The sequence below is a fragment of the Panthera pardus genome, unplaced genomic scaffold, assembly GCF_024362965.1.
Source record: "Panthera pardus isolate Hobbes unplaced genomic scaffold, ASM2436296v1 HiC_scaffold_18, whole genome shotgun sequence".
Taxonomy (NCBI): Eukaryota; Metazoa; Chordata; class Mammalia; order Carnivora; family Felidae; genus Panthera; species Panthera pardus.
Window position 1 is genome coordinate 34,946,035 of NW_026526743.1, and position 25,258 is coordinate 34,971,292.

The 25,258-nt window shown below is 44.3% G+C and overlaps 1 protein-coding gene across 3 annotated transcripts in view; it reads right to left on the bottom strand.

Moving 5' to 3' along the window:
- CSNK2A2 (casein kinase 2 alpha 2) overlaps positions 1-12,484 on the bottom strand; it is a 38,794-nt gene extending 26,310 nt beyond the window's left edge. For 2 of the 3 annotated variants that reach the window (XM_053906172.1, XM_053906173.1), the window contains exons 1-3: positions 12,257-12,484; positions 11,330-11,441; positions 2,409-2,510 (exon numbers count right to left, since the gene is read on the bottom strand). In XM_053906172.1, coding sequence (XP_053762147.1) covers positions 2,409-2,510; positions 11,330-11,441; positions 12,257-12,360 — 318 coding nt within the window. In that variant the 5' untranslated portion in view covers positions 12,361-12,484. The remainder of the gene's footprint in view (positions 1-2,408; positions 2,511-11,329; positions 11,442-12,256) is intronic. The other variant, XM_053906174.1, reaches the window with a different exon arrangement.
- Between the last annotated feature and the right edge of the window lie 12,774 nt (positions 12,485-25,258).

The window sequence follows — 25,258 nt, forward strand, 5'->3', positions numbered from 1 at the left end:
CCAGTCTGCCAACCACAAAAGGAGTGACATGTTTTCATCTTGGTTTAGCAACCCAGATGCATTTTACAGAATTATCATACGTCTTGGGAATCTATCATAGGCCTTTTCAGGATCCAAAAGGAAACTATCTATGATTATCAGCAAGCTATAATGTGAAATTACTGCCTTGGCTAGAGACCACTGGAGAATGTCTGACTGTACAAAGTAGATATGTTCCCCCCAAAATTCATGCATAACCAAGTATTTCTAAAGCACTATAATCGTTAATGCAATGAGTACATAATATCCAATATTTCCTTGTGTAAATAGATTTCTCAAACGTCAGGTTTACTTACGGTAAAATAATGCTAACTAGCAGTAATAAGCTTTCAAACTGGGAGAAAAGCAGAGGCTTAAAGGGTTACAGGAAGAAAGTCACCTTGGAAATCTCTATGGCCAGGAAGTTTTGCTCAAGGAAGCAGGTGGAAGTTACCTAGGAGACAGGCCACAGTACGCGCACACAAGCCTTTGTCAGAACAAGCAACCCCGGCAGCCATAGGCAAAGGTTTCCTCAATAGCCCAAGGATGACAGGGTTTCATCAAGACCACCAGATCTCTTTACTGCCTGGGAGCAAGCCCATTTCCCTACAGGTCTGGGGAGGAGGGCTCCCTGTTGATTTTCATCCACCTTGATTTGTGTTACATATTACATAAAACACACACATGCCTCAGACAACAGATTACAAAAACAATAAGATAAATATCACTAACTTAAAAAAAAAAAAAAAAAAAAAAAAGCAGCAGCAAAATGAAGATGCTCCTGGTGTAACAGTAATACATACTGGCTCACACTGCAGGCCGTTTTCAAAGACTATGGATTTCAGAGTGAGTCATTATAAAATCAATCTGAGCTGATCAGGCTGGGATATACTTTTTTTTTATTTATTTTTGATAGACAGAGAGAGACAGAGCACAAGTGGGGGAGGGTCAGAGAGAGAGGGAGACACAGAATCCGAAGCAGGCTCCAGGCTCCGAGCTGTCAGCACAGAGCCCGACACAGGGCTCAAACCCACGAGCCGTGAGATCATGACCTGAGCCAAAGGCAGACACTCAACCGACTGAGCCACCCAGGCACCCCTGGGATATACTTTTAATGCCAATTAGATTCTAGCAGACAACCATTCTTCTGAGTCTTTTGAGGGTCCAAGAAGAAAAATTTTCCTTACTCTTCAGTTTAATAGCACTGGGGAATCTTGAGCAAATCACTGAACCCCTGTAGCCTTTGGTTTTCTTATCTGTGCAAGTAACACTGTGGCCCGTGATGGCATGTGCTTCAACTTGTGAGGATTGAATGGCTTCGTACAGAATGGTGTCTGCACACAGCAAGCACTCAATGCACGTTGGCACATCATTTCTTTCTTTCTTTCTTTTTTTTAAGTTTACTTATTTATTTTTGAGACAGAGAGCAAGAGAGCAGGGGAGGGGCACAGGATCTGAGGCAGGCTCTGCGCAGACAGAAGAGCGCCTGACATGGGGCTTGAACTCACAAACTGTGAGACCATGACGTGACCTGAGCCGAAGGCAGCTGCTTAACCAACTGAGCCACCCAGGCACCCCAGCACATTGTTTCTTTGTGTCTTCATCAGACAGAAGCAAAGACCTACCTCTCAAACAGAAAGCTATCCTGGGAGGACAGGAAAACAGGTGAGGCAGAACAGGTGAAGAACAGAAATGGGGCGGGAAGTGGGACATAAAAACTCTAGCTAATCATAAACACTTAGGGTTAAGTTACTTCTCAAGAAGTGAAAACAAAATTAAACACCAGTACATCTAAAATGGCTACAAAGTAAGTATATTTAACAGAAATAGTTTAGTTGTATCAGCACGTACAATGTGAGCCCCAGTGGCGGATGCTGAATTAAAGCTTAGTATGAGAAGCAGCAAGGTGCCTTCCTCAAAGGGGCTGCGGGGCTGTGATCTGTCCAGCTCTCCGGGCCAGGTGTCCGCATGGAGACATTCGGTATTTCCTTCTCCAAACCCAGATTTTCAAATGTCACGCTGACATTGTGAAGTACAACAATGCTAATTGGTGGTAATAAGCTTTCAAAATCGGAAGAAAAGTAGGCACTTAAAGAAGACATTCAGTGAACATCTGTGGGCTGAATCAGGAGGAGGTAATAAACCTGGGCCAGGGATTTTTCTATACACACTTTTAGGTTCCCTAAAAGTGGTGGTGGCTACTTTATCACTGGGCCATCATGATTTTTTCTCGTTTTCAAAATTATTCAGTAGTAAAGAAAAACATGATCATTCCCACTATGTAATGACGTTTCTCATTATTTTGATGTTCTGTGTGACACACACATACACACACACACACACACACACACACACACTTTCTCCTTCTCCCCCCACCATCAGGCACCTACCACAGGGTCCTTCACAGTGTCAATCAGCTTAATGATATTTGTTCCACCACGAAGGTTCTCCAGAATCTTAACCTCTCGTTTTATCTTCTTTTTCTTCACTGGCTTAAATACACAAGAGTAATCGGAAGTGAGATTCCTTTTGAAGTTAATAAATAAAATTTTAAAGCAATGTCAGCTAATCAAGTGGATGCTGCACTATCTTGCACACCATGGTGTTATGTAAACGAGCGTGTCTAAATTAGAAAAGAAATAAATATCAAGATAAAACGGGGCCTGCCCTTAAGAACATTTAAGACTAAGTTAAATACAGACTCATATGGCATATGTGTCAGATCTTTAAGCAGCTACATTTAGGGCACTTACAAATTTTGAACACCCATGTCATACTTTAAAAATAAAATGGTTTCTAGATAACTGCCAAATGGAACACATTATAGTTCTGAACAGCTGTATATCATGCGCTCACAAATGGAAAAACTGAAACAAAATGGTGAGACACCTGCTCTACCAATGAGTTCCGTGTAATTTTGTCTTCCACGAGTGAAGACCAGGTCACTGACATCAAGTTACAAACTTGTTTCCCAGCTGCTGGCTCCCATTTCCTGTTGCCACTCCCATTTCCTCAACATCTAAAATCTGAAATCAGCACAAAGCCAGTAAAACTACCCAACAGATCCCATTCCTAAAAAAAAGATGACGGATCAGCAAAGGAGAACACTGATCTCTGATATAGTACTGATTGGAAACTTCTACCTGCTAACCTTTCCATCTGCTGGACAGAAAAATTAAAGATCTCAATTAGAAACACTAGCATTACATGTGTTATTTCTTGTCTTAAAGAATTTGAAGAATGAAAGTAGTTCTGGAAAAAGTGACACATCACAACCAATTATGTTTTATAAAGTACTTAGAACACTGGCACGTAGTAAGTACTCAATAAATGGGAGATTTACTCTTTTCACGCTTTTAGTTAGTAATAAGTCACAAAATGCCTATGTTGTGGACTCAGCCTGGCTGAGCCATTTGTCCAAGGTCCCACAGCTAACAGGGAAGAGTAAGGGCGGGACTCAGATCTAGATAGACAGTGACTCTGCAGGCCTCACTCCTGGCCACTGCGCTCTCATTTCTCAAATGTGGCTATGAGTGAAAGGGAACTAAGGAAGAGGAGTATTCTATCACGGAGACACTACTATGAAAGCAAAGGCAGAGTCAAATGGGTTTGCAATGAAATAAGATTTTAAATGCCTGCATGTATGGGGTGGTGGGGGCGGGGAGAGATAATACATATCCCAGAGAAACTGTCATCTTTTGTTGGTCACTAAGCTACAGCTTTGAACACATAACAAAACAGCGGGAGATTATGAAACACAGAGCACCTGCATCACCTCTAACAGGGTGCTTGACGGAGAGACTGGAATCTAGCAGTATTCTTCCAAGGCAGCTGCCACAATCACGTCCGCTCCACTTTGTTAGGGTTCCCAGTGGAGTAGAACTGGCCACTGTGTCTCTCCTACTTCCACTAAGGGATCTTATTCATTCCCTTTTTCATTAGGGAGCTCAATACTTTGGGAAAATAAAGCACTCAAACATGAAGTACAACTTGATCAGAGAATAGCCAGAGAAGGACATACTACAAAATAAGTAAGTTTCAAAACTGTCAACGTCATTAAACAGACTGAACAACTGTTCCAGATTTAAAAGATATGACAACCGAATGTAACACATGACCTGGGATTTTCTTTTACTATAAAGAACATGATATGGACAACTGGCAAATAAGAACAGAGGCTGTAAGTTAGCTAACAGCACTGTATCAATGTGAATTTCTGATTTTTTGATCATAGCACTGTGGGTTATTTAAGAATTGTCTCTGTCTTTAGGAAATGCATAATAAAATAAGCATCACTGCAATTTACTCTCAAGCACATAATCGTGTGTATATACATACGTATACACATATGTTTACATATATAAAAAAAAGCAAAAGCAAATATTAACATTTAAGAAATCTGAGTGAAAGATACATGGGAATTCTTGCAACTTTTAAGTCTAAAATTGTCAAAAAGTTAAAAGAAAAATAGAAGCTAGCAATTATATTTATAAATTCAGCCAATGCTACCATTACATTCAATGTAAGAAAATTCTAGAGTTGTCACCCACTCCTGGAAAGCAGTTACAGATCTGTGGATGGTAACAGAGGAAAAAATACCCCACAGCCAGAAATCTGGATACACCAAAAACCTTCCTCTCTGCCTAACAGTCAATTCGTACAGGAGGAACCCATTAAATAAGTTGCCTCATGACAATGCCCCATGTAAAGCCTTGCTTTGCTCTATTATTCAGCAACAGGTCAAGCAGGCACACTTCCTGGACAATGCAGCTGAGACCAAGGGATCTTTTCATTATGTCCTAAGGTAACTTACAGAGCAAGTGAAGCATTTTTTAAAAATTATTTTAATTTTATTTGGGGGGTGGGGGGAGGGTCAGAGGGAGGGAAAGAGAGACTCCTAAGCAGGGTCCATGCTCTCAGCACAGAGCCGGACGAGGGGCCCACAACCCTGGGATCATGACCTGAGCTGAAATCAAGAGTTGGACACCCAACTGACTGAGCCACCTAGGTGCCCTGAAGCATATTTTGCTGCCCAACTGTCACCTGTCCAACAACTTCCTCACCTAGAGACAGGACAGCAGGGCAATTCTGAAGTGGCACAATGGACTCACACAGCACCTAAAGTCCTCAGATCCTGACAAAAGACGAAGAGATTATAAGAAAGGAAAGTGACCGACAGCTCAGGACACTCCCCTCCAAAGTGCAGACATCTATTCTCTACAGGAACCAGGCTATAGGTAACTCTCTTTAGCCTCAAGCTTACTCTTCTGAACCTGGGAGATGCTCCAGAAGCTAAAAAAACCAACAAGCTCCCAGGGAATGAAAGTGATCATTTTAATTCTACAAACAGAATTCGGGAGACAAAGTTAGAATTTATAAAGGAAGACCGTTGGCATCCTATGGAAAATAGATCATGGATTTTACAGAAATTAGAATGCTCTGACCATGCAGTCCAGTGTTTGTACTCATCCACCCACAGTTACATGATGCGGAGAAAATACATACACTTCCATAACAGTCTCATCATTTCATCCTGCTAGACAAAGTGTCTCCCACCTAAGGTTCATTTATTCCAAGTCAGAGAATATCTGTTTCAAAGATTCAAAATGAATCAGATTATAGCTGTTTCCTGATCCCCACACCAATTTTTTTCACTCAAAGTCTAGTAGATAAAAATGGCAAAAAGGTAAAAAAAAAAAAAAAAGAAAAGAAAAGAAAAAGCAATTAAAGTATTAAATCAAGTTTCAATAATAAATGAATGTTGGCACACGCCTAGAAAGAATGTGTAAAAGGAAAAAAACTCAATTTGAAATTTTTCTGTGCATGAGCTCAGGAAAGGAAAGGAAGGAAAGGAAGGAAAGGGAAGGAGAGAGGGAAAAAACAGAGAAAGAAAGAGAGGATGGAAGAAAGAAACTTTCCCCAAGATTTCTGACCATATGGTGGAGAGTGCCGGCTATTCAGGAAAACCTTGTTCAATGTGATCCAAGAGTAAGATACTTCTCTCTCTCTCTATTGACCAACTTGAGAAACTTAAAAGACAAATTTAGTGGTGAGCCGCTTGGAAAGTCAAAAGTTAATAAAGTCAGTAATCTGTCCTATTTAGCAAAGCTGATTTTTAAAAAGTCAGATCTGAGCATGATTTCAACTACTAGCACCTGACAGTGATTCAATTTGCAAAATAACACATACAAAGGGCCTAAGAATTAGGACCTCGAAAAATCCCAGCAAATGTCAACAGGCAAAGTCCCATTTTAATTTCTTTCTAGGCACAACTGAATTAATAAATTCAAGACAGGTGAAAAGATAGCTCAGCACTTCCAAATCTGGAATTACTTTTATTCCAGTGCCACAGCCACAACTTAGCTATTAATTTCACCACCCTCAATAAACAATCACAATGAACAACGGTTGCCAGGGATGCAGGACAGGGTAAGGAAGAAAGTGCAGCCCAGATGACAGCATTTATTTTACTACCTTGGGAGCATCTCTCAAATCCACTGCAATTGACCCAAATATAAACAGCATCTGAGCAACGTTGTTTCTTCACAGCAATTCTTCCTTTCATCTTTCAAGTCCCACCTTTCCAATTACATTATCGATTCCCCAAGAATGTTTATTCTCAGGCTTTTTGTTTTTGTCGATTTAAAAAAGCAAGGCATACAGCAGGCCTTTTGAATCTCACCAAGAGACTGGTATAGTCCTTCCTACTTTTGATTTTGCCCTTCAAAATCATTCATGCGGCCCAAGTGAAATATTATTATTGGACCTATACTTTATTGCTAAGTGCCAGGCACTGTTTTAAGCACATTTAATCCACTTTTAGTAGTATCCTGAGATGAGAACTACTGGTGCAATTTTACATGAAGACACTGAGGCAGAGTCTGAGTAACTGCTCAAGGTCACAGAGCATCTGAGTGTCGGGAACGAGTATCTGAATGCAGGTAGTCTACTCCCGGGGCCACTTTCAGGAAAGAAGCACTTTGCAGATTACTAAACCACTGCTGTCTACCTACCCACCTATCCATATCTCATTTAATTCTCCCAAGAACACTGTGATTTATACAAGAAAGGTATATCCATCTTCTAGATAAGAAAACAGAGTCAAGTGGGTATAAATGAAGAAGCTGGTTCTGGAATCCAAGTCTTCTGACCTTCATTTACACAGCACTTAACACTATACCACCCTGATCATAAGGTGGCAGATCCTAAAATCAGGCTCTAGAAACTATCCAGAGCCACGCTCTACACATGCAAATGGGTACTCTATAACAAGATATTCTTTTTACACACGGCTCACCCTCCAATAAACCCCAATGTATTAGAGGGATAAAGCTGGTGGCCCCCTAACCTGGCAAGTCGTCATGATGAGACCTGGAACTGTAGGGGTTAAAAATGTGTGAAAACACTGATTATTGTGGCTTCCAACCAAGAGAGCAAAGTAACATTTCAGTTACGCATCTAACACCCAGCTGCAGTTACAAACCAGAGAACCCCTGTCCGGGTCCCAAAGCTCTCTGGGCTATTCCACACTCCATCCAGCAACCCGTCAAAGTCTAGCATTTCCTTCCGGAGGAATAACTCCCCCAAATCATTAGAAACCACACCTGACTTTTAGTGAGTGTCCATCCATCCTTCCAGGACAGTTCAACACATCAAGAAATAATTAGCCACTGTCCTAACTGCTCCTCACATCTACAAGACTCCATGACAGGAACAGAGGACCCTAGCGCTCCACGCTGTGACCCTGAGCAAACTTCATGCTCTCTCCGGGTCTCAGTTTCTCTCTCAAAAGGGTTTGGGTTCTAAGGTTTCTCTGCTCCCACATTTCATGATTCTGTTTCACTGCAAATTCAATCCCTGACCCTACAACCTCGTTAGGAACAGTACAGATTAGTTCACACCATTTTTAAAATTTATATTATTTCTGGGGTTTAGTACCATGTTAATAATATTGTTTTAACTACTTTTACACCATGACATTGGTGGGACTCAAAATCACAACAACCTTAGATAAACTAATACCAATGTCCTGCTTCAGGAAGATGATGTCTTGGTACATTTGCCTAACAAAGGACACGGAGGGTGAAACCTACCAGCAGAGAAAGCAGAAACAAAAGAGAAAGCCGGGCACCAGCATGGAGCAGACGGCACTTCCATGTAACCCACACAGTCACCCGCTCGCTATGAAGTAACCAACAAGATGTGTCAGGGACAGCCCTCCCATCCTTGCTTTAACACTACCTCCTCATAGCACACGAGTTTCACAACGTCTACAAATACGCTAGGAACACTTCAAAGATAAATTTGCGTTACCGTCGTCGTTTTAATCTTGAGGATTAACCTCTGGGGAAAACATGGATTTGCCCCTCTTCGTAAATAAGACCATCAAGAAACTGCCAACTTACTCTCTTATACGAGAATTTCCAACTGAGTACAGCATGAGTTCAAAATGCCGCGTTTGTTTACAACTGGTATTGCTCTTAACTTCTATTTACGAAAGTTTTATTTTGAAGGATCCCAAGAAGGGCTGAAATCCAGACACAGGTGGTGCTCACAAAATGCTACAAGCTGTCCAAAAGGGCCAAATGCTTTTATTTCTGTGTATACCTTCCTAAGAGGTCCTACAAATGAACTGAGAAATAGATTTTTCAGAATCAGAAGATGAAACTGTCAGCACTGAAGCGGCTTTCTTACCCTTCTAGGTCAACTCTTCCCATCCACCCTCCTCCCTTCCCCTCAAAACAATTTCTGTCAAAAAAGATTTAGCCTGCCTGTTGATTGGAGCGTTTTAAGATTTCAACCTCAGAATTTCACTTCAAGATAGACAGTGAAATTTTGCTCACCAACTTCTAAATTCCTAAAACCTCTAAAGAGCTCCAATATGTTCTGGTCAAAAACTACGAAAGAATCTACCAATGCAAATTAAACGGTAGAATTCCTCTGTGGTCGTTCATCTGACCATTCTCATATGTTGGACAGAACTGAAGGAAAATGTTATCAACCAAAAAGGAAGACAGCCCCGTCCTCAGGGAAAGTACCCTGTATCTCAGTCACTGCGTGTACACTTCTAAGTTCCTTCCTGCAGCTGAAATAGAGTAGGCCTTTCATGAAGCACAACTTTTTTCTAGATTCCTCCAAATTATGAGCAGCTGGCACTCTGTCCGGAACCTAATTTCCGATGACCAAACACCGTAACAGCAGATTATCAGTCATAACTTATCTGAATAGGGGTGCACCACTTTGGATAAAGACCTTGTTCTTTTTAAAACACAATACTTTTAATCTACTTTAATTCAGCCTGTGAAAACAAGAAAAGCACAGTACAATTAGTAGTTCCTTACCCCATCCTTCAGATAGAACAACATCTGGATAGAAATGCCACAGGGCTTTGAAAAAAAAGAAAGAACTGGGTGTCGTAGGCACCAGTGGGAAAGAGGTAGTTCAGGCTGCACCCTGAAAAGAACTTGTATGGAAAAGATACAAGAAATACTTCATTAGCTAGAGCATCAAAGGAGTCTCCCAAATCTTATTCCCAAACACTGGAACTTATTCTGTGCTCAACATTAAGATCTTACCAACCAACACTAAAATGAGCAGAAAAATAGGCAAGAGTTCTGGCTAAGGGTCTTTTCAACATCGTGGTAGCAGGCAAGTTTTCTTGTCTGTAAAAATAACCTTCACCTTACATATTGGGTTCCCTAAACATATCCTGTGAATCTTTAGAGGAAAAACTCTCCAGCAACTGATGCTATGAAGTTCTGTAGAAGGACGACTCAAGAGTCATGTGATTCTCTCTCGCATGAACGCACTGCCACTTTTGTATTTACCTAAAGGCCATTCCTTCGAAAAAGACACCACAGGAAGTTACACACTTATTCTAAAAATACTATCGCACAAAAGTTATTATTTTTCTGAAATTGTTCTGGAGTCCATTCATTCTTCCAAAGGCACAGCAGAGGAATATTCCTAATTCCTTGCTTACTTCCCGGAAAGACTTTAAGCAGCTTATGTTAAAAACATTTATGCTTATGCATAAAGGAAAAAAGTGTATGGCCTCCCCAGGCAACTTCTTTGAAGGGAACATTTCTTTAAATATTTATGCTTGTAAAGGAAGGAAAAAAAAATAATAAGAAAGACCACGTGGCTTTTCAGGTCCAAATCACATTTGGGGAAGAGGGGGGTCAAACTCCACATCTTCAGTATCAATTCCTCACTTCTCACCCATAGCGTTTCTGATGGCACAGACAACTTTCCCTATTTCTCTCTACTACAACTCTGCTTCTTCATCATTAGGCTCAGATGGTACTGAGAAACAGAGCTGATCACTTTCCTGAAAAGGGATTTTCAGACCATGTAAGCCTGACCCCTCATGCTAAACAGGGACACAGCTGCCCTAACTCTGGCCTTAAGACACAAAAACAGCTTTTCAATCCCATATCCTTATTCACAGCTGCAAAATGGCCACATTGGAAATCTTGTATATGCAAAAGTGCTTGTATTAATCATTCTTTTCAGTATTTTGCTAAATGACGTGCAACACATTAAACGATCTGGCAATGATGAGGACCCTCTACAGAATCTAAGGCTTTTTTAGTACACTCTATAAAACATTATTAAAACTATCTAACCAGTTATCTGAAAAAGAATTTAGCCACTCCTCATGCTCATTAAAATCATGTCTTCACCCAAGAGACGACAAAAGGTCTTTATCCAACTTAGGCTACTAAACCAGACACTAAGATTGTTTTGTTCCAATTATAATTTTAGCATGTACTCTTTTACTGCTCCCAATTTCACCTTTACTATTTGATAAGCAACAATGAACCTTCCAGGCACTACTGACTCACTGTATCCACCCCACCTGACAAATGTGCATTGCCAAAAGACATCAGCTTCAAACTCATCTTTGGAGCTGCTCTCATTTTTCCCAACTTTTTTTCTGGAGTAATCCGAGCATCAAGGGTAACAAACTCGCTGCTCAAGGAACCCTTGGATCAATGGATTCTTTATGAAAAAGCTTTTCTTTCTTCTGAATACCTATTTCAAGTGGAGCCCCTTTGGAATTCTCACTTTGGGAGCCCAAAATGACATTCTGGAACAAAGATGTTCCTGAACTATCATCCTTAGGTTTGAAACAGGTCCACATACTTTCTTCAAAGTTCACAGGAAAATGGGTGGGAGAGTGGGTAGGGAAGGGACATCAGACAGAACAGATGTAAAACCAGAGTTTGCACTGCTCATTCTAGAACGTGGGGGAGTTTATATCCTAACCAGTGAGGAAAAATTTTAATGTCACTCAAAAGACACTCACCTTGAGAATTTTTACAACCACTCTCTCATTGTTGGTGATGTTAATGGCCTCAAATACTTCACTATACTTTCCCCGACCAAGTTTTCGAACCAGTTGGTAATCATCTTGATTACTGTGAAAGGCAAGAGTGACACATAAATGCCAAGACTTGGGATTAACCAAGCCTATGCCCACTCTACACCCCCATCCAGCCGTTTCCATTAATCAAGCATTGGAAGCATCCATACATCAGGACACAACTCATTCCCTAAATGAAAGCCACAACATAAACTTGGCTCCTCTCACTGCGCACAGCTCCTAACCTAATTGGTCCGTCACAACTTGGGGAGCCAAGGTAGGAAGGCACGGCTCTGGGCCAATCTAGAAGGGTGAGCAAAGGATCTATCCTGGAGGCTCAGAGGGTGCCCCTCTGCCTGGGGCTCCACAGCAACTGCATTATACTTCACATCCCAAAGGTAGCCAGCGCCTGCTTTGAGAATGTGGATGTCTTTAAAAGGTTTCCTCCCACCCAGCCTCATTTCAAAAAACTAAAAAGGCAGAGAATTTTGATAGCTCCAGAGGACAGCTGCTGACTGCCCACCCCAAATAGAAACCCAAAAGTGTAAGGAGGAAGGGCTGTTCCCTCATTACCACCAGGCTCCGGTCCCTGGACCCTACACTTCTCAGTAAGAAAGCATTTCTTGGGGTAAGGGGGAGAGTGGGGTGCGCAAGGGGGGGAGAAGGGGGGAGAGCGACCCGGGGATGTGTGCGGCGGGGGGGTGGGGGGGGGTCTGTCTACCACCCCAGGCCCCGAGAAAGCGCCGGCCAGCGGCTGGGCGGCGGGGGAGGCAGACCGCGGGGTGGGGGGCGAGTGCGGTTTGCGCCGGGGGGGGGGGGGGGGGGGGGGGGCGGCCGGGCGAGGATGGGGGGCGGCGGCAGCGGCTTTACCCCCAGCTCGGGACGTGAGCCTCATAGTCCCAGTACTCGCGGCTCCTCAGGCTGTTCACCTCGGCGTAGACCCGGGCCCTGCTGCCCGCGGCCGGGCCGGGCATGGCGGGCGGGACCGGGGGGCGCCGCGGGGCGCAGAGGGCGGCGGCGGCGCGGCGGGGGGCGCGGGGCGGCGGGCGGAGGAGGCGGCGGGCCGCGGGGCGCCGGAGGAGGAGGAAGAGAGCGGCTGCCGGAGGCCACGCCAGGCCCGCGGGGGCGGGCGGGCTGGGGGCGCGGGGGGCTCCGGCCGAGCCGGCCGGGCCCTGGAGCGGCCGGCGAGGCGGCGGGGCGGGCGGCGCTCGCGCTCCGCGGCGGCCTCCGCTCGGCTCGCGGCCCCGAAGCGGCGGCGGCAGCGGCGGCACCAGCAGCGGCGGCCGCCGGCCGGGAAAGGGGTAGCGGCGGCGGCGGCGGCGAAGAAGGAGGAGGAGGAGGAGGAGAAGGAGGAGGAGGAGGAGGAGGAAACCCGGAAAAGGGGCCGCGCTCACTAGGAGCGGCCGCCGCCCGGCCCGGGGCCGCCCAGCCTCACAGCGCCCCCTGCAGCGCGGGGGGACCGGCCGGGCGGTGCCGATCCCTCCCCCAGCCCCGCCCCTGCCCGCCCGCCGCCCCCGCCCCTGCCCGCCTGCCCGCCGCCCCGAACCCGCCCTCAAAGCTGCCAGTCCTAGGTGTGGCGTGGTGCGCTGGCCGCCAGGTCTCCCCCACCCACCGACCGCTGCCTTCGGGCCTTGCCCCTCGTGTGCCCTTTCAGGACTGTCCTGGAGACCCCCTACCCCTAGCTCTCCCCCTTCTAGTCAACCAGAGTTTATCCGCCCCGTTCTGACCCTCCTGTTAACCAAACCGTCCCCATCAAATCACTCTTAACAAGGAGAACATCACCCACCTCAACGTTTCTCCCTCCCTCCCAGAGACATCCCCTGTTTCTCCAGTGGACCCTGCTCTATCACCCATGTATTCCTCAGCCTCAAGATTTCCCCTTCTCTGTTCAACCAGGGCCTTCCTGACAAAACCCTTCTTTTACACTTTCTCCCAGATTCCCTTCCAGAGTCTTCCCTAAAAACCCTCTGAATGCTCACTTCTGTCACTTGGTTAGGCTGGAGTGGGCCAGGTTCCTTGCTGCAAAGTTCCTGTTTTTCCCTTTATAATTAATAAGCAGTTTGTGGGGAAATACTTTGAGACAATGTAAATGTCCTGTTTTGGGGAGGACAGAGAGCAGAATAGTGAGTCCTGCCTGAAGGGACAGGCCAGGGGCTGGGCATGGATTGAGGGTGAGGTGGCCAACCAAACTTTGTCCTATTTTATTATGTTGCCTTTTAGTCCTTAACACACTTCTCTCTTTGATCTTCTGGGCCTTTCTTTTGTCTTGCTTTCCCATTTCCACACTCTGTATCAACAGCACTTCCCACGGGGCCCCAGGTTGCTGGGACTCCAATCCTTTTCTATATTGCTTTCTAGGTAAGACCCTGCTTCTCCTTCTTGACTGTGGAGTCGGATCCATCCAGGTTGAATCCCAGCTGTGCTTCTTACACACTGGGTGACCTTGGGCCAATAACTTAATCTCTCTGTGCTGTATACAGATTTTACAGCATAAAACCAATAATGGCCTTCACAGGGCTATGGACAGACTTAGACAAGGTAAACCATATAAAACCCTTAGAACAGTGTGTAGCAGTTACTAAGTGCTCAGTATCATTATTAGCAGACCCAGAGCCTTTCTCCTATCACTTTTCCCTCCCTGATAACCACCACATACCCGGGTTTTGGTTCCTTTCGCTCTTTGGCCGGGGCTGCCTCTACCTCCTCCACCCCCACCTTCCCATGTCTGCCTTCTTTCTCCTCCTCCGGTCTCACCTTTAAGTTCACTTCATTTACTTGGATGTGGATTATATCAAGTTGTAAATGTGGGACAGGGTGAGCTCAAAGTTCTACTCTGTCATTTTTCCCAACCTCTCTTTAAGTTCAGGGTTTTTTTAAAATCTTTATTTTTTAATGGATTTTTAAATTTAAATCTGTACTCTTTTTTTTTTTTTAAAGTAAGTTCTATGCCCAATGGGGGCTTGAACTCACAACCCCTAGATCAAGAGTCACATGCTCTATGGATTGAGCCTGCCAGCCAGGTGCCCCTTTGAGTTCACTTTCACTTTAAATGGTAGAGTTGATACTTCTCTATCTTAGCACCCTATCCTTCAGAAAACTGCATAGTTTGTAATTGTAATTCTGTCTCCTCCACTGTAAAAACAGCATGAGAGCAAAGGCTAAGTCTCTATGGTCACCACTGGCTCACCCAGCATTTGCCACATTTAGAGGCTTTCAGCAGATACAGCGGTACCCCACAGATCACTTACTAATTACAAAGTGGAGGTCACTGCTTTAACTACCAGTCAAATTTAACATCATCAATAAGGGACCGACTGACCCTGTGATGTGAGGCACCAAGCAGGGACATGGCATCTGCCCCAAATGCTTGACTTGAATCTAATTATGAGGACACAATCAGACAAATCCCAACTGGGAACATTTTGCGAAACAGCTAAGCCTGGATCTCTTCAAAAATATGAGTGTCACAAGAGAAGACAATACAAAACAAAACTCTGGAGTAGTTCTTGATTACAGGAGCCTGAGAGATATAACTAAATGAAGTATGTAATTCTGGGTTTGATCCCAAATGAAAAAGGTAGGAAGGAAAGGAGGGAAGGCAGGGGAAGGGGAGGAGGGAAGGAGAAAGAATACAGCAAAAAGGACCCTAAGGAATGGGACTTCTGAGGCTATTTGAATATAGGATGTACATTACATAATGGTACTGCATCAGTGTTAAATTTTATGAGTGTGAGGATTATATTGTGGTTATACAAGAGAGTCTCTTGATCTCAGGAGTTGCATGCCAAGTGTTTAAGGATGAAGTGTCATACCATCTGCAACTTATTCTCAGATGGTTCTCCAGAAAAACCTGGGTTCCCAAGAGCACAAGCATTCGTGGGGAGAGGGGAGCAATTAAGCAGAAATGTTGACAGTTGTAGAATATGGTTGAAGACCACATGAGCTTGCAACTTTTCTGTGGATTTGAAAATTTTCAAAACAAAAACTGGAAGAAGATACGTAAAGCATTTATGGAGTAAGTGGACTTTGGAATTTGAGTCTAAAACCTGCAAACCTCTCTAAATGTCTTTCACACAAGAAGACACAAACGTCCTCAAGCTCTTAACACAGCATTTTGATTTTTTTCCTGACAAGTCCCTGTGAATCAGTCTAGGCCAGAGGTTTTTAATCCTGAGCCCTTGGAGGGGCACCGGGATGGCTCAGTTGGTTAAGCATCCAACTTTGGCTCAGGTCATGATCTCACAGTTGGTGAGCTCAAGCCTGGCGTCGGGCTCTGTGCTGATAGCTCAGAGCCTGGAGCCTGCTTTGGATTCTGGGTCTCTCTCTCCCTCTCTCCTGTCTCTCCCCTGCTCGCACTCTCTCTCTCTCTCTCTCTCTCAAAAAAAAAAAAAAACATTTAAAAATAATAATAAATAAATGGGGAAAAAATCCTTAGCCCTTGGACAAGCTTCCTGGGTTCCAGGAACTCCTGACATGCTAGGCAAAATGTGTGGGTCACTGCGTGTTTGTGTGTATGTGTGTATGTTTGTGTATTCTTTCCTTAGCATCCACCAGATTCTCAAAGGAGGCTGTGACCCAAAAATGGTTCCAAACCACTGGTCTGACTACTAGGTCCAACCCCTGCAGGGGCCCCATTCGTTGCCTCCACCCCCTCCTACCTCTGACCCCACACACCCTCCCTGCACCTTCCTCTCATCCCTCATCACCTAACCCACACCCATCTCACGTAACCTGCTCTCACACCTGCCAGGATGCTGAGGGTTCACCCACACATCGCTCTGGTGCAACACACTCCTGGATTTGGCTGACGCTTCACTAACTCAGCCCTGAAACATGCAGCCTATACTTCCACGGCCACACAGAGTATGTTTTTATGATTTTTTGGTGGGTAGATTGGGCTCCCCATGGCATTGGTGGAGACTTCCTGCCAGCCCACCATACAGTGTCCTTGGTGTGAATTAAGATTGGCAATTGAGGTTAGTAAAATGCAGTCCTCACTGGATTGAGTCTCCCTTGGATATGAAGAGGTACAGGTGGATGGCTCTGCAGGGTTAGGTTACAGTGAACCAGAATCGTCTTCTTCTAGTTACCCTGTGGGTGTGGGTTTGGGGTTGAGTACGATTCAGGGTTACACAAGGGGGAATGAAAGACAGCATCTTGGGTCAAATAGCCCAACAATTTCATACCAACTCTTATGCTTCCAAATTCTACACACACACACACACACACACACACACACACACACCACAAAAATTTAAAGACCTCAGAACACCTTCTATCTTCACAAAGTCTATTTCTAAAACATTTGAGAGATTAATAGGCTTATTTTTTAATGTTTATTTATTTTGAGAGACAGAGAATTTGAGCAGGGGAGGGGCAGAGAGAGAGAGGGAGAGAGAGAATCCCAAGCAGGCTCCATGCTCAGTGCCCGACGCAGGGCTCGATTCCACAAACCATGAGATCATGACCTGAGCTGAAATCAAGAGTTGGATACTTAACTGACTGAGCCACCCAGGTGCCCCCATATAGGCTTTTATCTTATATGGCTGATTCTAAGAACTTAGCTTAAGGAAATAATGTAAATTATGAGCAAAGAATTATTAAGAGTGGTGACAATTTGTGTGTTCAATATCACTGAATCCTGCAAAAACCCTGAGGCTAAAACCCATTGAATTTATACTTAAAAAAATTTTTTTAATGCTTACTTATTTTTGAGAAAAAGAGAGAGACAGAGAGTGAGTGGGGTGGGGGCAGAGACAGAGGGAGACACAGAATCCGAAGCAGGCTCCAGGCTCTGAGCTGACAGCACAGTTGGACACTTAACCAGCTGAGCCACCCAGGCGCCCCCAATTTATACTTTAAATGGGTGAATCATATGGTAAGTGAAATGTATCTCAAGAAAACTGTTAAAAAATCCTGAGACTGGAGTTGTAACGATCCTGTTTTTGCAGTTAAGGAAACTAAGACTCTAAAGACGTGGGTAATTGAGGCAGAGTCTGGATTTGAACTAAGGCCTTTCTGACCACCAACTCCATTTCTGCAATCCCTTTCTAATTCTATATACCCCCTCCCAAAAGACCCAAGATGTTTGTCATGAAAATCACCTTTAATCGTGAAAAATAAAACAACCTAAATATCCCAAATTACAGGAACAGTTAAATAAATTGTAGTGTATCCCTACAATTCAACATTAGGCATCACTAAAAATTATGATTATCCTGAACTTTTAGTGATGAGAAAATTTTTATTTTATGAGATTTTTAATAAGTATTTTAAGTTACATGAATAATTGCAGTACACAGAATAACACCACCTTCCCAACCTTGTTCCCCAAAGATATCTACTTCCTAATCTCTGTAGCCTGTGAATATGTGAATATGTTACCTTATCTGGGAAAAGAGACTTTGCAGATGTGACTAAATGCAGGAGAGGAGATCATCCTGGATTACGTCCAGGTGTGCTTAATGTTGTAAGGGTCCTTATAAGAGGAAGACTGAGGTAGGAGAGTCTGGGAAGTACATGTGGGGATGGAAGCAGAGAATAGTGTGATTGCCTGAAAGAAGGAAGGGGGCCACGGGCCAAGGATTGTGGGCAGCCTCTGGATGCTGGGAAAAGCCAAAGAAACGAAATCTCATCTAGAGCCTCCAGGAAGAATTCAGCTAGCCCTGTCAACACCTTGATTTTAGTCCAAGGAGACCCGTGTTGGGCTTCTGAGCTCTTAACTACAAGAGCATAAATCTGTGTTGTTTTATGCCACTAAATTTGTGGTGATTTGTTGCAGCAGCAATAGGAAACTCATTCAGTAGTATAGAGTTACTAAACATTTCCCAAGAAACGCAGAGATCCAAGGGGCAAGGAGTGAAAGTTGCCCTTCTTTTCCTTCCACATTCCCACAGTTTGGTATGTATCCTGCCAGGCCCTTTGCCGTCAGGACACATAATACAACCCACATTCTTGTGTATTGTTTTGCTTAGTTTCAAAGCAGGAAACCAGAATGTATATGTATTTAGCAGGTAAGTTCACAGGCACGTACTGAATGCATAGGAAAATAACTGGAAGGAAATACATTAAGTGCCTTAGAGTCTTTTTTTTTTAAGTTTATTTATTTATTTTGAAAGACAGAGTGTGCCCGTGCATGCAAGTCAAGGGAGTGGCAGAACAGGAGAGAGAATCCTAAGTAGGCTCCATGCTCGGCACAGAGCTCAGCATGGGGCTTGATCTGACAATTGTGAGATCATGACCTTTGCAAAATCAAGAGTTGGTCGCTTAACCAACTGAGCCACCCAGGTGCCCCTCTTTTATATTCAGAAAAAAATAACCAATGTTTACAGGCTGTTGACTATCCTAGCCCTTCCCTTCAACAACTTGTGGGTTAATGGGGGTTTTTCACCAGTTGGGAAGGGGTAGAGAGTAGGGCAGTAGGGTCTTAAATTGTTTGTAACCAAGGAGTCCACAGGGAATGCTGGATTCTCAAGTCTGGGGGTCTTTAAGGCTCCAGACAGGTGAATAGAATATGTTAATTAGGCTCCCACTGACTGCACTTCACCTGAGTACATTTATATACCACTTGCTTAGGGCTATCACTTTTTGATTTTTTTTCTTAATTATTCTTAAAGTGTGACCCACTCTGCCCTTCACCCAGAAAGTGCCTGTGAGGGGACAGGAAGGGCTGGGGAACAGCCTGCCCAGGCTAGAAGTGATAGAAACAGAAATATTTGGCTGGTGCGTCAATGAGGTCCCCTTTTATTCAGCGTTGCCTGACTGGGAAAGGGGGCACACTTTTAGCCCCCATCCCTCAATTCCAGCTATTCCTGGAAGCTCAGTGAACTCCAATTCTCCTAATACTCTCAGGGAAGGATGGATAAACTCTTTGGGGCTAAAATGTGAATAACAGCTCTCTAGAAGGGATTTGCATTTTAAGGAAGGTCAGACTAAGAGGTCTTGCACAATGGGTCCTTAATCCTGGAGTTGCAGGTGATGGGGGAGGGGGCATTTTGGAGGGTACATGGTACTTATCTGGGTACCATGCCCACTCTGTAAGTTTGCAGTAGGCATTTGGAGGGAAATGGGCTAAACTCTATAGTAGCAGGTACAACACCCATGGTGAGGCCATTGTACTTTGCAAACATTCATCTCTTCCTAACTGCTCTTCCAAATTGTCCAGAATCACCATGATCTTTCATGTCCCCTCCATCACCAAACCAGGTGGCTTTCCGTCTAGACGGCAGCTTACTTGTAGCCTCCCATCTGGGTGTCCATAGCCTTTGCCCTGATTTAAGCCTGTGTCATCTCCTCCTTGGGCTTTCTTCAGGTCCTTTGCTGGAGTAATTTCTGGGCCATCAGACTCCCTGTGTGAAAACTCAGGACCCTTGACCTGGGTGTGGCTCAGGACTGAATATGTTCATAAACTTGGATGGAAATAATTACATCTTTATTCACAAACCTCTAAATGAAATTTAGCATTTCCTTCCATTATGGATGTAGCAAACGCTCAAAAACAAAAATAACAAAGCACGTGAGCTGTACCTGAGAGTCTATCACCCCTAGAAATCACAGATATTTGCTTATCACTTTGCAGGTGGTGTTATTTTAAGGTAGGAAAGTTTGCTCTCCAGAAGGACCAGCTGCTCTGATTGTTGGAAGCAAAGAATATGAAGGAATCTCCGGATTTTGGGCTTTTCCCCTTATGTTCCAGCCCCCATCCTTCCTCAGCTTGGGATATCTGTTTAGAAGGTTCTGAACCCAGGGTGCCTGGGTAGCTTACTCGGGTAAGTGTCCAACTCTTGATTTCAGCTCAGGTCATGATCTCACAGTTTGTGGGACTGCACCCCAAATCGGCCAGGTGCTGGGCATGGAGACTGCTCTCTCTCTCTCCCTCTCTCTCCCTTTGCCCCTTTTCCTCACTTGTGTGCATGCCTTCTCTCTCAAAATAAATAAACTTTTTTAAAAATATAAAAAAATATTCTAAGCCTGAGTGCAGCCAGTGGGAGCCTAATTAACATATTTTATTCACCTGTCTGGAGCCTTAAAGACTCCCAGACTTGAGAATCCAGCATTCCCTGTGGACTCCTTGGTTACAAACAATTTAAGACCCTACTGCCCTACTCTCTACCCCTTCCCAACTGGTGAAAAACCCTCATTAACCCACAAGTTGTTGGGGGAAGGGCTAGGATAGTCAACAGCCTGTAAACATTGTTTTTTTTTTTTTTTCTGAATATAAAAGACTCAAAGGCACTTAATGTATTTCCTTCCAGTTCTTTTCCTATGCATTTGTCACAGGCCTGAGAACTTATCTGCTAAATATATACATACACTCTGGTATCCTGCATTTTATTTCCCCCAATAGATACTAGCTGCTATACCGAGGAATAAAAAAACACCAAACAACGACAACAACAACAATGAAACCAAAAGATGTTGCACCTGCAAGCTCTATGTTTTGTTTTAGGAAATGCATCATTTCTGGGTGCTTGCAGAAGTCTTCCTGTCCGACTGGAAGACAACCTGGGAAGCCCAGGTCCCTATGAATGTGTGAGCGTGGCAGCAAATTGACCCATGGGAGCACAGAGGACGACAGAAGTCCTGGTGGATGAACTGCCAGCCCCAGAAAGCACAATCCAAGCCCAAGAAAAACATCCAAACTCCACACCCCTAAGGTGGGGATCAATCACTTCACTGAGAACATGGAGGAGGGAATACAGGTGACAGTGGCAGAGATGGTTGGGGTAAGGTGGTCTTGGCTGCAAGCACACTAGACATCTGTGGCAGTGGTGAAACCATTGTGGAGTCAAGCAGGGACTCATCCTAATTAGAGCAATAATTGTGTTATCCTGCCAACACCATAATTCATAGACCCCATTCTAATTTTGCCATTTGCCCCAATAGTGTCCTTTAGAGCCAAAACATCCTCTCCAGAAACACAGAGCCATTTAGCTGTTATGTTTCTTTTAAATCTAGATATACTGAGTCTTAGTTTCAGGTATATGACACAGTGATTTGATACATGTATACAGCAGGGCACCTGGGTAGCTCAGTCAGTTAAGGGTCCGACTCTTGATTCCTGCTCAGGTCATGATCTCATGGTTTGTGAGATCGAGCCCCATGTCAGGTTTTGTGCTGACACCACGGAGAGGGTGAGTGCTCTCTCTCTCTCTCTCCTCTCAAAATAAATAAATAAACATTAAAAAATATATATACATATGTGTAATCACAGAAGTAATCTCTATCACAGAAAAATACATATATAATCACAGAAATAATGCCGTGTACTTCTCACTGCACCGTATCAGATGATGGACAATTTCTGTTTGTCCTATTACTTGAAGTATCAACCTCAATCACTTGACTACCAAGGTAGCATCTGCCAGATTTCTGCACCGTTAAGTGATTCTTTTTACCTTTTTAAAGAAATATGTACTTTATGGGGAGGTATTTTGAAAACTGTGTCATTATCCTGGTCCTCATCAAACTTTTGTATTTATTTGTTGGTAGGGACTCGTGGATTCCTATTTTATTCAGTGAGTTATAATCAATTGTTGTCATTAGTTATTTCAGCATTCAAACTGTCCTTTATTGGCAACTGGGAAACCCTTCAAGCTAGTTCCTGTATCCTTTTGATGTGTTACACTAGCCTTTGAGCACTTTCTTATTTTTTTGGCACAAAGAATGTTCCAGGCTTTTCATGTACTTTTCCTGCCCCAGGCCTGGAATCAACCATTTCTCCAAGGGGTCCTGATTCCTTTTAATGGAGAATAATATTTACAAGTCAAGATCTGGGCATAAGATGTGCTCGCTGTTATTGGAGTGTTGCTCCCAGGCCTTCTCCAGTGGACTGAGCTAGAGAATATGCGTATGTTCACACACACACACACACACACACACACACACACACACACACACACCCCATTTCCATCTGCATTTATTTCTATATATATCTGTATCTATTGAAAACCATGAGTTCACTCCATCTCTCTGATTCCAATCTATCACCATAGAATTCATTCTAGCCTTCTCCCTTTCTATATTTGTAACCCTCTTTTCTGACAGTGAGCAATCTGGCACATGCAGGGTTCTTTTAGATGGAGGAGAGAGTGCTAAGAAAGGTCTGTTGAGGAGGTGACATTTAAGCTGAGACTCAAGGAAATGAGGGCACAAGCCAGGCAGGTTCTGGGAGAACAGTATTCTAGGCAGAACACTGAAGTCATTGCAGTGGCCCTGAGCAGATGTCTGAGGAGCAGCCGGATCCCTGTGGCTGAGCCGGCCGACAGGTGATGTCAGGTAAGAGAGGGTAGGCAGTTCAGGCAGCATCTTGTACACCATTGCAAGGACTTTGGTTTTTATAGTGACAAAGACAGGAAGCCACTGGAGCATTTCAAATTCACGAGGGACGTTGTCTCGTAAAGGATTGCTCTGACTGCAAACGCAGAAGCAGGGAGACCTACGGGAGATTTGCAGTACAACCCAGGAGGTGGGTGGCCGGGGAGGTGGTGAGAAATGGTCAGATTGGGGAATCATTTTCTAGGGGGAGCCAACAGGATCTGTGAGATGTGGCCTGTGAGAGATGGGTGACAGTACATGGGGCTCTGTGAGTGCTCATTAAATGAATAAAGCAAAAACTGTGCACAATGCACTTAGCACGTGTGGCATGCAATGAACTAATCACAGTCTTTGTTCATCATTGATGAATGAAGGTGAACTCTTTTCCCAGCAGGCTCCTTCCCCCCCATCTATCCAATTCTGCACCGCCCCTCCCCCCCCCCCCCACACCGCCTGGAATGTCACTTCTCTTGCAGAGTCACCCATTTTCCACCACAGCTCCCTCCCACTCCTCCCCTCCCCTGTCTGGGGAGTCAAAACTCCCACTTCCTCCAAGCCCTGTCTCATCAGGGTGTGAGGCGGCATCTGATAAGCTAATTCACAACCAGCTACTGACTTCTTGCAAGATGCCTACCCCTCCCGGAGGTATTCACATTTTCAAAAGGCGGCAACATATTTACTTAGTTTGGGGATGTGCCAGTAACCCTGATAGTGTGACTGACAGTAGTGAAGGAGGTCATTTGATTCCCACCAGCACACAAATGACCCCTTGCAGAGTTGGGGATATTGTTGAAGGGGCCTGGCCCAGGCCTAGCCTGCCTTTTTCCTTTCTTTCACCTCACACAACAATCCTGGGCATCTACCGCCTCCCTTTTACCAGAAGGATACTGCGACCCATGTTTGGGCAGAAGATCATGCATTCTAGATGCTCTCTCCTGGGTGGGTAGGGTTTGGTATAGACGTCCTGCCCCTTTGGGAGCCAGCTCCATAGGATGGTTCAGCGGGACAGTCTTTACTCATCCATCAGACTCATCCCACTAGTAGAGGCTTAGAACCTTGAGGCCACTGTGCTTGGTTCCTTGATTGTGTGCGAATTTGTTTTCTGTGCAAGACTAGTTTAAAAAGCAAGACCACAGGGGCACCTGGGTGGTTCAGTTAAGTGTCTGACTCTTGATTTCTGCTCAGGTCATGATCTCATAGTTTGTGGGATCCAGCCCAGCGTCCAGCTCTGCACAGAGCCTGCTTGGGGTTCTCTGTCTTCCTTTCTCTCTCTTTCTCAAATTACATAAATAAACTTAAAAAAAAAAAAAAAGCAAGACCACAAAAGCACAATGATACCCCTTCACACCTACTAGGACGGCTATAATCAAAAAGGCAGATAATAACAAGTGTTGACAGGGACGTGGAGAAACTGGAACCCTCCTACGCTGAGGGTAGGAATGTAAAATGACAAAGTCACTTTGGAGAACAGCTTGGCGGCTTCTATAAAGGTGAGGTATAAGTTATCTTATGACTAAGAAATTCCATTCCTGGGTATATACGCAATAAAAATGAAAACATACGTTCTCACAAAAACTTATAACTAAGGTTTACAGCAGTATTTTTCACAATAGACAAAAATGGAAACAACTTGTATGTTCATCGACTGATTAAAATGTAGTATATCTATCCAATGGCATATTATTTAGCAATAAAAAGGCATGAGGTACTGAGGCATGCTACAGCATGCATGGACCTTGAAAATATTGGGCTAGGGGCGCCTGGGTGGCGCAGTCGGTTAAGCGTCCGACTTCAGCCAGGTCACGATCTCACGGTCCGTGAGTTCGAGCCCCGCATCAGGCTCTGGGCTGATGGCTCAGAGCCTGGAGCCTGTTTCAGATTCTGTGTCTCCCTCTCTCTCTGCCCCTCCCCCGTTCATGCTGTGTCTCTCTCTGTCCCAAAAATAAATAAACGTTGAAAAAAAAAAAATTAAAAAAAAAAAAAAAAAAGAAAATATTGGGCTAAATGAAAGAAACTAGACACAAAAGACCCACATGTTGTATGATTCCATTTGTAGAAAATGTAGTCCAGGAAAGACTAATACATAGAGATAGAATGTAGATCACTGGTTGCTAGGGGCTGGCAGGAAATGGGGAGTGACTGCTAATGGCTATAGGATTTCTTTTTGGGGTGAATAAAATGTTCCAAAATTGATTGCACAACTCTTGAATATACCAGAAATTATGGGATTGTACACTTCAAATAAATGTGTGGTATGTGAGTTATATCTGGCCAGGTACAGTGACTAATTGGAAATACCCAGGTCCCTGGGGACTGATCTCACCTGTTTAGAATGCAGGTTAAAAGGGAGGAAGATGAGGGATGCCCAGGGGACCGCAGAAACCATGGCCACTTTGCCTCAGGGAAATCTTGCATAGAATTTGCCTGGGGAACCAGAGAAAAGAAGGGATATTAAGAAAAATTATCCCAGGGTGCCTGCCTGGCTCAGTCAGAAGAACGTACAACTCTTGATCTTGGGGTTGGGAATTCAAGCCCCATGCTGGGTGTTGAGGTTGC